Source organism: Pavona decussata, unplaced genomic scaffold (assembly GCF_977016875.1).
Source record: "Pavona decussata unplaced genomic scaffold, jaPavDecu1.1 SCAFFOLD_140, whole genome shotgun sequence".
NCBI classification, from domain to species: Eukaryota; Metazoa; Cnidaria; class Anthozoa; order Scleractinia; family Agariciidae; genus Pavona; species Pavona decussata.
Window position 1 is genome coordinate 449,131 of NW_028145553.1, and position 12,244 is coordinate 461,374.

The following is a 12,244-nucleotide window of genomic DNA, read 5'->3' on the forward strand; positions in this document are numbered from 1 at the left end:
AGCTACTACATAGCTTCTTTCGCTTTTATTAATTTCACATAACGCAAAACAAATGTTTACCCTAAAAACTAATTAAATAGGAAAAAAAATCTTAAACGGTATTGAGATTTTGCCATTTAGCATCCTGCTTTTTCACACGTTGGTCTTTATTTGTATTACTTACCCCTCCCTGCTGGGTGGATTAGTCGTGTCATTGATAAAGACCGGGAAAAGATTGCTTGGAATTGTGGGAAATGTTTTGTTCAGTTTATATTTCTAACATGGCGTCTGAATTAGCGCGTATTCAAGTCAGACAAAACGAGGTAAAAAGTCAAAATCTTGCTTTTTATAACGAGTGACATTTGTGGTATATTTTGTTTAGCATTACGAGTTTTCATGTGACGTAAAATATCGTTACGTTTTTCCTTTATCGAGTTCAATGACAGTAGTCACGTTTTCATTCACAACATAATGTGTAAATCATGCCATTGATTAATTTGTGCTCCCACGTTTCTTTGCCCGATTTTCCTGATTAAGAGAATCTTTTGGGTTAAAAGCTAGTTTTGATCAGGGCCTACTTTATCTTCTTTTTCATCAGTTCACGATCGCCTGTTTGTGTAATTTTGTGAAGTTAAATTACTTCCCTGTCAATAATTGACCGCTCACGACTCATTGTTCGGTCCGCAAAAACGTGCTCGTTTTCTGTTTTTGTACAAATTCGTGTCATAGTTAAAGATCTAGCCTTTTCAATTAGAGAACTTAAGTGAAACTGAATTTTCATTTAGTTGTTTCAGTAATATTTTAAAAACCTAAAGTGCTTCTAGTGTCACCAACAGGGTGATACATTTTAGTTCCTCTTCTGTTGAAAGGAAAACAATCCTTACGTTTATGTACTAAACAGGAAAAAGAATGAAAACCTTATCAAATTTAGGATTTGTGAATTGTAGGAAACAGATTTTGGATGTTGAAGCTATGAATTGAACATCTAATCTTTTAAGTCTGTAATTTTGACCAAATATTAAGTAATAAATTCCCTGCCAGTAGTTTTATTTTAATCAAGATAAAAATAATCATTATAGTATTTGTATATATTTCAAGTGAGTTTCCTTTCCATTTTGAATGTGGAAAGTTTGTCCCAGATAAGTTTGGGAGTTGTTGAGTTGTTGTTGTTGTTGTTGTTGTGTTTTGTTTTGTTTTGTTTTTTTTTTCCATTTAATACATTTTTTTTGTGGACTAGGTATTTTGTGTCCAATATAAAAATTCAAGGTTTGGCAAATAGTTTTTAAAAAAATATGTCTGGTAAAATTTTAATGCAATTTCCCTTGCCCTGCAGTCTCCATCTTTAGCACAAAGCTGACGTTGCAGTGTCTATTTTTTTCTTGTTTTTCTTGTAGTCTTGCTATCTTGTAAGGTGTTAATCCCTAATTCAGGACTGAGACACATGTAGGAGTATCACAGTCAAAATGCCTTTTATCCTTGCTCTAGCCTTGTCCTTCATCAAAAGCAAATTTCTTATACAGCATTTATCTACACTGTATTTTCAACTTACCCCTTTTGTCAAATGGACCCTGCCATGCCAGCAGTTAGTAGTATAATTTTAATTAACTTAAAATTGTTTCTTTTTAAGTAAATGTTTTGGCTATCTATTTTTCAAGTCATGTTAAGCCCAACTACAAACATGTATAAAAGCTTTTGTTTTTGGTTAAGGAAAGAAGCCCCACAAGTTCAAGGTTCTGTTTTTCTATTAGCTTTTACTGACATGTCAGTAATGTTAATGGAACGTGACTCTTGTGAGTCACTCCTTCTCAGTGAGCCATTCATGGTGCGTTCTTATCAATGGAGCCACCGTGTATAGGACTTCATGGTTTTTGTGATGACATCACAAAAACTAAATTTATGAAATTATAGGATTTGTTAGACAGTATACTCGGAAAGAGCATGATGAAAAATGCCTAGGAACTGAGTCAAAATTAGAAGGATTTGTATGGAGTCATCGGGGCATAACAGAGGTAATATCTTGCCCCCAAATTGCAATAAGATGCTGATTTTTGGCAAGTAGGTATTTTCATCATGCTCTTTCCGAATATACTAACAAATCCCATAATTTCAAAAAGTCAAATATTTGTGACGTCAGACTTTAGGGCTCTATTGTCTAGCAATAAAAGTCCAAGCATACTATTCAAGGTTCACTTTGCAGTTCTGTTGTGTAGTGTAGTCAGTATGTGCTGTCAATTTATCCCTGTCATATTTTAACACATAAAAATTAGTGCGAAGGAACAGAAAATAATCTGGAAATTATTGGAATAGAAAATAAGATTAATGTCAAAAGATACATATAAGGGAATAAACAAATTTCTCCTCTTCACAGGTTTTACTGTTCAAGAATGGCCAACCTATTCTCAGAGTTCAACGAGGAACAACTTTGAGTGTCATTAAGTTACTTTATCAAGCTGATCCCAGGAACAGAGGGACTGTGATAGCACTTAGGCCTGAAACAGAAGATCCTTTGCCCTGTGTGCTAACATTGGACCAATCTCCTCTTGAAGAAGCAAAATATGAAATAATTACTCATGGTAACTTGAACATTGTGTCACTTTTGAGCAGGGCTGGGTGGGGGGGGGGGGGGGATTCCCTTGCAAGGCCTCTATGGAGATGTACCATACACAAGGGTCATGATTTTGTCTCCAGACCTAGAATAGGGTAATTACTTACAGTGCATTTGACCTGTTTTCAGCAACAAGGTGTAAAACTGCGAATGGAAGCAAGCTTCAAAAATCTTAAGATGTACAAACAAGCAAAAACTTTTCTCAAATTTAGTATATTCTTAGAACAAGGTATCAAGAAAATTTCCTATTTCCAGAAATGTTTTTTTTTTATCATTGGGAATGCAGACCCTTCTAAGACATGGTCTAAATAGGATGCCATGTTAGTACATACCCCCCCCCCCCCAAAAAAAAGTTTCTTTGTACTTTCCCCCCCCCCCTTTCCTCCAGGGATGAGTAACTGGATATGAAAGAAGATAAGGGGTTAGTTTCTAAAGAAACTGTGGTTCTTCATCATTGGGGAGTGGAAAAAATGGTTTATCAACAGAGTTGATAACTAGAGGTAATTTGGCCATCGTAAAGAGATTTGAGTGCTGATGTTTCGAGTGTTAGCCCTTCGTCAGAGGGGTTTGATACTTCTACATGTAGGCGCTTAAGAAACACCAGTTTATTTTGCAGGATCGAGGATTAAGAACCAGTTTGGTTGTACATGTATGCCTGTCAGGCTGGGAGGTTGTTTTGACAACATACAGTAGATCATTGATACAAACCAAAATCATATCGTGTCGATACTGCCTTGATGTCACCGTTCTAAGTGGTAGGCGGGGGGTCACAAATTCAGGCATTAATATTTTGGGTTAAGTGGTATCTAATACAGGATCACATAAAAATCAATTTAACTGGTATACAATTTATTTTCAAAACATTGCTCCATATTTTTGGTTGGTTTTGCGGGTCTTCATCTTTTGGTGAAAATTCTCTTGAAACCTTTGTCCAGTGAAACCAAGCTTGGAACGACAGTGAAGTGTCGGTAGCAAGTTTTAAGGGGGAAAAGGTGCTCTTCAATGGGATTTTCACTGAAGTGAAGGTTAGATATAGAAAGAAATATGGGTTTTAATAAATAAAATAAAACTCTGTGCCAAAATACATGTAGGGCGTATATGGAGCAATTCTCTATTTTAAGGTAAAAAAAAGTCATTTACATTAGTCTTAATGCCAAACATCTTGCATTAATGTTACAAAACTTTGAGTTGACAGTTTGACATCAAAGAAAACACTAGCATCTCATCACGATTAGATCTGTAAATCAGAGGTGATTTAAGCTTTCCAAACAGATTTTCAGCAAAGCAAACCATAGGCAAATGTACCACAATAGCCTGGTCAGTCAATCCGTGAAGAGAGGGACTTATGTGTTTTTTTACTCTTTATCTCTCCTATTCAGAAACTTCATCAGAAAATTGTACCGTGCAACCAGCCAAAAGAGAGTTAGATGATACCAGGCAGTTCCCAGATGGGAACCCTTCAAATATTTCAAAATTATTTCAATCAAAATCCCCAGTTGAGCCTGCCAAGGACACATCTTCAGCTGCGCCGCAGATTGGGCAAACTGCGAGCCATGCAACTCCTCTAACAGTGAACATTTCACCTGAGGGTAACCCTAAAAATGTAGCAAACCATGGACAGACCAGCAGCTCATTGCTCGTGGCCAGAAGGGACAATTATTTCCCGTCTCATTCAGTTGTTTTTTCATCATCCCGTCGGAAGAAAACAGCCCGAAAATCTATCATCCCCCGTAAAGTTTCACCAACCTCTAGTCCCAACCCCAGTCTTGCAAGCAAGTCCCTTCATAGAATACGTTTTCAAAGAGAAGACACTGCTCACCTGACAAATTTAGCATCTCGGGGCAACAGGAGAGCAGTGTTTGCGGCTGCTATAGAGTCTATGCGATGTAAAGAATCTATGGACTCCCCAGGTTTGTGTGACAGCACTGAAAATGCTAACATCAGGGCTTCTATGGAGGACACTGAGGAGATAGACCTCGCATCGCAACACAGAGAAAACTGTAGCAGTAAAGATATGGTGCCTGCATTTTCAGTGGAAGATTCAGCTGGCTTTGCTAACTTTCCGGCCCTGGAAAGTTCCTCAACAAATGGATCTAGTCCTGCTGTTAGTGAAGACCACCCAGTCATCATAGACATCCACAGTGACTCAAGAGAAACTAGTGGCGGAGAAAACGACTCTGATTCAAACTTTGTCAGTTCAGAAAACAGTCCTCCGCACAATCATCCGACCCTGATTCATAGATCACTTGGTAACAGAAATGATGGTTCACAAGCTTCTACAGAAGAAGAACAGCATTCGCATTCAACAACACCAATTGTAGTGTTACAGAACACAGTTCAGGTTAAAACAGAGCCTAATGACGTCCTTCAATCAACAAACAGTATATCACCGGAGCAGAGTAATGAGCAATTTAATTTACCTCATCAGGGCGATAATTCAGAACACAATGGTGCAATCCACAGGGTTCCTACTGAAAGCTATTCAGTTGTCATGCCAACAAGCTCACAGGATGCCCACTGCTCAATATCTGTTCATCAGGCACCTGTGCCGTCTTTGATGCCTCGTGTTGTCACCGTCATGGGTGCATCTCCAGATCACGATGAACACACAGGCAGTTCTCAACTTGATTCAAACGATCAATACGCCGATGGTAAAGAACATAGCTGTGACATCTGCCACAAGCTGTTTGACTCGGCCAACTCAGTGATGCGTCACAAACGTTCCCACACTGGAGATCGGCCGTACATTTGTAAAATCTGTGGATGGGGCTTCAACTTGAGTGGAAATCTAAACCAGCATTTAGCGATACATCAGAAGGTGAAACCTTTCAAGTGTGTCTACTGTGGGAAGACTTTTGCGCGCTCAAACGTGCTGAAGGCACATGTCCGCTGCCACACTGGTGAGCGTCCGTACCAGTGTCAACTTTGCGGAAGTAAATTCATCATTGGCCATAACTTGAAGAAACACATGCTGACAAGACATGGTATAAAGGAGGATGACAAAATCTTCTCACAGAATGCCCCTGACGACACTGACCCTGGAAATAAAGATCAAGGTGACAGCATGGGTACTCCAATGACACAGTCATAAATAGTATGTATGGAATATTTTTCTTATAGCTGTAGAGTGTTTTGTATATAGGACTGGGACCGCAGGCCAGTTTTTCAAAGCCCTCCTTAGTATTGTTTCTGAGGCTCAGAAGTCTTTTGATCCTTTCACTCTCACGATCTGAAAGTTAATTCACCCAAGTGACTCCCATAGTTTCTTTTTAAAGGTACATGTAGTTCTGTGTGACAGAATTTGGTGTTACACCTGTTAACATCAAACAATATAACCTACAAGTACATGTAGTTGATGATTTTCTTTATTCTCATCACCTGTCTGGTTGACAGTGTATTGATAAAGTAAGGAGAAATTACATATTGATCACTCCTGGGAGTGAAAGGGTTCATTTGTTATTTCAGCAATAGCCTTTCACAAAAGTAGAGCTTTGAGAATCTGGCCCTGCAGGGTACAAAATTTCACGGTGTCTGGTCCAGAAGACGCCGGCCTGGGGTAAGGTCTGCTCCTTTCCTTGTCATTTAAAATTGTCTTATTTGTTGTTTGGGAGTGTGAGACAACAAACACACGTGACAAACAAAAGACAAATGATAGAAAAGAAACAGAATAAAGAAGAAAAACTGAATGATGTTACTTTGGGCTGTGCTGTTATAATACTGACCCACATGTACTAACACTTTAAAGAACATTAAATGAAATAGTTAAGTCATTTACTATTTTGTTGGTTTTAAAAATAGACAAAGATGATTAGATTAGTTGTTATCATACATACATGTACAGTATACAGAAAAAATATTTGTGACAGAGAAAGTTTTCCTAGTTGTAAAATTATTATGAGTTTCAGTATTTGCGCAAGTGGTATTTAGTATTTAATTTAAATGAGTTGAGATTGAGATCATATCACCCATTCGATTTTTTATGAGGAAAAAACTGTTTTTGATTTCCTTATACTGAAAGCATTGTTGGTTGCAGTATGAAGGGGACAACTTTTTTTAGGGTAATGATGAGTACCTAGTTGTTGTTAATTTATTTAGCAATAACTGATTTAAATTCCTCAAAATCTTTAATAATTCACAAAGAAAAAACAAAGAAAATCAGTAGCTTAACTATGAAGGAGGTTTGGAGATGTGATCTTAATAATCATAAAAAGTTGGTGAACTTTTGCTTTGAATTTCTCCAAGAATTTTTAACGGTTTGAGAAGCTTATCAAATTCTCGAAAGAGTGTTCCATCCTATTTCCGAAGTTCTTGAAGTTGGTTAAAAAAATAATCGACTGTGCCTTGTTTTTCTAGCCCACTTGTTGGTGTTTCAAAAAAGTATGAAATACTCTTCCTTGTGTTTGACATATTACGTCAAGTGGTAATGTGTAATGGTATGAGAGGCAGTATGGTTTCCGTAGTGATTGCAGGGCTGTCATTTTGATTAGTAGCTGACCTTGTTATATGTCACTGGGAAATGAACTGGGAAATTCAACTTAACCAACCCATGCATGAACTATGGACCTAAAACAATGTTTTTAGCTGTGACGGGGGCATTTATTTAGTGGAATGCACAACAGACGTACTTGGGCACTTTAAAAGGGAAATTGTGATTTTATGACTACAATGGTCGAGCAGGCCCCCATGCGGCAATCTTATAAATCAGCATGAATTAGCATATTGTGGTTTTTGTATATATAGACTGAATTTTTTAGCAGTTGAAATAAATGAATAAGGTAAAGTAAAGAAAGTGTACTATGTAACCCGCAATAATTATGAAGATATCTGCAGGTATTTTGGAATTTGCAAAGAACAGCTCAAGGTGTTTAGTTCGTTTGTTTGTGTGTTTTTTTTTTTTGTTTTGTTTTGTTTATGACCGGCTTCTTTCTATGTGGATCCAGCTTCTCTTAAGGCTTAATGACAGCCCTGCACTGATTGGTAAACATGCATGAAATAAGTCCAGTTATATAAAAGTAAAATTTGTTTGTAACAAACTGTTGCGTGTTGCTCAAAGTATTCAAAGCTCAACGTATGTACACTGTAAGTTTCTAACTTAAAATATCTAGAATTTTTATGCGAATAGTTTTTTCACCTTTTAGTCTGGATTACAATTTATTGTAGTTGGAAGAGATAAACAAATTGAATATTTGAAACACTAAAAAACATGAAGCACCCCATTTTACACTGGTTATGTGTACATATGATTTTAGAGACTCCAATGTTATTACACTTAAGTCATGGATCAACCCTATTCAGCCTGGGGATGCTCAAAGGGCCACTCTTCCTGACTTTCAAGGCCAGTGAGGCTATGGCAATGATTTTGAGACTTGGAGGGTATATAGTATGTCCATAAAAGTGGACCAATGATGTCATTCAATATCATGTGACAATGAAGTCATTTGCCCTTTACAGGCACCATCTTAAATCTGCCACTGCAGAAAATCGTTCAAATTGGTTCAAAATTCTTCAGAACCAACAATAAGAATTAAACTATTAAATTAAATTATGAGAATAAATTTCTCAAAAAACTTCCCAAACTTTTGGGAAAAGGCTGTCAAAATCTTGTTACCATGGATACATGAAGTCGTGTGACCAGTAAAATTGTCGCCAGATAAGTTTGTTGGTGTTTGCTTTCATTGATAATAAAAAGTTATGAATATTTAAAATAAACATGGGCACTTTGTCCCCCCCCCCCTCCCCCTCCCCCTCCCTTCCTCTTCTCCAGGCTGGATAGGGTAAATGGAATTTTCCTTAGTTTTGTAACAATGTGCTTTTATGATGTAGACAGCTCCTGAATACGAGAAATCACATACATAGACAGCAACAATAAAAGCATCTTTTAATAACAGAAATATTTCTTTTGATAAGTTGATTAAATTTGTTTTAATTCAGGGGTTGTCTGCATAGTGAAAAATCTCATAGCCAGAGTCTGCAGGCTCTTTAGCCAGCAGTTGGTCACCAGGACAAACGCTTGGGAATTAAAAAAATAAACGCAGTAATGGCTTGCATTGTTTTATCGCAGAAATCCTTGGTAATAAAATTTGAGTTTGCCAGAGTCTCTCCTGGCAACCAACTGCTTGCCAAGTAGCCTTCAGACTCTGGGTATGAGATTGCATAATAAAACAATAATACCTTGAAATCTTGTTGCATGTGAATGCAAAGCCAAGACACATCATTGGTTATGAGTTAATATAATATTAATTAAATGCAACACAAGAATTTGTGGAATAATAACTTCCTTGTGTTTTGTAAATATAAACTAATTTACTGTCTCTCCCAAGTTCACTTGTGGTTACATATGTACTGAATGAACGTTCTTCAAAGAAAACTCCACACGCAATTCATTTTCAATTTATAAGTGTTGTTATATATAATATAATGTTAATTTCAATTCGATTTTTTTTATTTAGAGTTATTAATTTAACAGTGTGAATTTTTTCTTACAGAGACAGGTTGTTATAAATGTTATTAGTAATCCTATTTTATTTTATTATTATAATTATTTTTTTGGTAAAACCTGTTATGGTTATGAGAACACGAAATTATTTAACTATAGATCTGAAAAGTTCACAAAGTTAAGAACATTTTTGTGAACATTGTCATCAAGAACAGTCTATTTTTCAATATATTTGGCTCACATATGTATACAACATTGAAATATTTTGTTTTATTTATTCAAGTTAAGATGAACCGAGAAAACATACGGTGTGTTTTAAGAGAGTTGTTAATTAAGCAGCTAATATAGTTCAAGAAGTTTAAAAAATAAAGCATCTTTATCAAGAATCTTCAATTGTGATTTTCTTGACCACTCAGAGAGTGATGTGTTGAAAGTAATCACATTTGCTTTTGAAGGGTGCGGTGGATCTAGAGGAGAACCCTCCCCCCGCTCCATCCCTAACCCTCACACCACCTCCATTTAAGGCTGGTTTTCACTAGGACATAAGCATAAGCATGAAGATAAGCAAGTGAGAACACTAGCTACATACGCATAAGGACAGACGAACGCGCAGAAAACCATTTCTTGACGGAATTCTCGATACCAGCTCCCCTCGATGTTAAGCAAGATGACGGACGAAACGTTTGACAGCCTTGTGCTTGTGCTTATGTCGTCCCTGTTCTCATTGGTGAAAACGGCGACCTAACATAACATAAGCATAAGCACAAGAAGAACGAACGTGTTCGTTCTTCTTATGCTTATGCTTATGTAGCACGTGTTCTCACTTGGTAAAACGGCGTTTAGCTTTCTCATACTCCAGTAACTCCAGAAACCTCTTATGAGAGATTTCTTGTCATGGTCGTATGTATATTCCTATTCCGAAATAGGGTCAATCGACAATTAGACCAAAACTGAGGACCGTCACACGACGCTATCATCCCGAAGGGTATGGTTTTTGAGATGCTTTTCTTTGAAAATGGGTAAAGATTTTGACCATTTTGATTTGAAAAGTCTGCATGAGAGCGAATATAGATTTTACAGATCAAGTCAGGGAATGGATGTGTATTTTAGAGGCCAGACGCCCGTTTCTCGCCAAAGTCCCGGTAACTTATCGGGCCTGATAAGTAAATTTGTAAATGTTTTTTCGCCGATTACACAGTGATTACAGACATGGTACTTGGCCAACGTTTTCATAGAATTATAAGATCTTAAAAGCTAGTATTCAAAGCTAACCAAAATTGACTTCTGTTAAGAAACATTTATCACCAAAAACACTTATCGGGCCCGGTAAGTTACTGGAACTTTCGAGAAACGGGCCTCGGGTCTGAAAATGGGTTATGAAACAGGGTCAGCGTTTGGAGAGCTGGCTGGCACATGTTCACCAAAATATCCGACTTCTCTTCCCCTCCCATAGAAAATAGAGGGAGTCACTTGATGTTCAAATATGGCGACGTTATGTTAAAATATAACATTCAAATTACAAGTCAAGGTAATGGCGAGGGCCTCAAGAAACCACCAGGCTTATAGCAGAGGCCAGCTCGGCTGTCATTAATAAATAGAAAATATGGTTCTGCGTAAGTGTGGCTTGGTCAATTCATGTTTTTACACTAAAATAAAAAATCCAGCATTTTTTCCTTAAAGGTGAAAAAACTAAATGAAGAAGAAATTGATCAGCTGGGAGAGAGTTCCAGATTTTGGGACCTTGGTAAAGGATTGTAAATTGCTTAGATTTGTGCGACAAGAATGCGATCGATAGTCGGTTGGCTGCTCTGGTGCCATAATTATGCACTTGGCTACTTGTTAAAAACAAATTCAAAAACATTGGAGACCGTTGTAAAGTAAGAGAGGTTAATTTTTCTTGGAACCCATTTGACTACTAATCATGATAATATGTAATTACAGTCGAACCTCTTTGTCACGGACACCAAGGGGACAGGAATAACTGTCCGTATTGTAGAGGTGTCCGTTTTAGAGAAATAAGCGTTATATGGATTTGGGTCACTCAGGGACCAAGTAAACTGTCCGTAATAAAGAGGTGTCCGTAAGGAGAGGTTCCACTGTACTCTAAACCAAACAACGACAAGAACAAATGGAGAGTTTTAGCAACGACGGCCACGGCAGTAAAATGAATTCGCGTTTTTTCAAACGTCGTCGCGATTATTTTCCAACTCACTTTTTAAAAATGTTAGTCTGAAACTGTCAGCCGTCTCTCTTTCCCCTAACCCACAGGAATTCCACGTTCCGAGTCGTGCAGCGACGGCAAAGAAATGTACCAAAAAGTGTAATGCACGTGCAGAGCAAACCTACTGTTTATTTGGCGTTCTCATACATGCCAACCCACGGAGTTCAAAAACCGGGAGACGTCCAGAAATCTTTAGGGGCAGCCAGCAGAACCGTGTCAGCAACAGCGATGAGCCTCGGAGGGCTGTGGAATTAGGGCTATATTTAGGCCAAATTTAGTGGGCGGGGGGGGGGGGGGGGGATTCACCATTCTACCGTAATTTCAACATTTCTTTATGGTTCAACAAAAACAAAAAAGCCGTAATCAGCGTTCAATCTTTCACTAAGTATTCAATATTTATAGTGGACGTAACAAGCGGGAGATTTATGTACCAAAGCGGGAGAGCGGGAGATGAGGCAAAAAAGCGTAAGTCTCCCTTCAAAAGCAAGAGAGTTGACATCACTGCGTTCTCCTTGCCGTCGCCGTCGTCGTTGCTAAAGCTCCCTAACTTATAGCTGTAACTAGTGGCGAAATATATAGGCAGATGAAAAATTAAAATGAAATTAAAAAGAAGTGATGAGATGCATACTAAACAGTACATAATTATATAATGTTAGTGTGAAAATGAATCCGGTTGAAAGTAATTTTCGCCACATTTCTGTTTGCTTGAGTAATTGTCATTGAAAATCATGATTTACAATTCATGCAGGCTAGGTAGCCAATCAGAGAACTGTGTCAAGCTCGTGGTATGTCGTGGCGCGATTTTCAAACTCTTCGCGCACACAATTTGGCAAACAAGTTGAAAAAAAATGAAGGAAGATTCTACCGCTCTGAAAATAAAGGAAGGAACGATAAACCGCAGCGTACTGCACTTAGCAGCTTGAGGACCGCTGTAGAGAAGGAAGAGTTCAAGGAGAGAGTACTGGGGTAGGTCTTACGCATTGGTTTATTTTACGTCGCTTTC

At 37.8% G+C, this 12,244-nt stretch overlaps 1 protein-coding gene across 1 annotated transcript; it reads left to right on the forward strand.

The window, feature by feature from the left end:
• The first annotated feature begins 245 nt into the window (after nt 1-245).
• LOC146466803 (uncharacterized) lies at nt 246-9,406 on the forward strand. Its single transcript, XM_085126516.1, has 3 exons — nt 246-302; nt 2,348-2,552; nt 3,964-9,406. Exons 1-3 carry the CDS (start codon nt 261-263, stop codon nt 5,673-5,675), a joined length of 1,959 nt encoding a protein of 652 aa, XP_084982642.1. The 5' UTR covers nt 246-260; the 3' UTR covers nt 5,676-9,406.
• Nucleotides 9,407-12,244: the final 2,838 nt, after the last annotated feature.

Bases quoted from the DNA above. Each gene is read 5' to 3' on its own strand.
- LOC146466803 (XM_085126516.1), top strand. From the start codon at position 261: ATGGCGTCTGAATTAGCGCGTATTCAAGTCAGACAAAACGAG. The intron at 303-2,347 runs GTAAAAAGTCAA...TCCTCTTCACAG, and splicing joins TTCAAGTCAGACAAAACGAG to GTTTTACTGTTCAAGAATGG. The intron at 2,553-3,963 runs GTAACTTGAACA...TCTCCTATTCAG, and splicing joins ATATGAAATAATTACTCATG to AAACTTCATCAGAAAATTGT.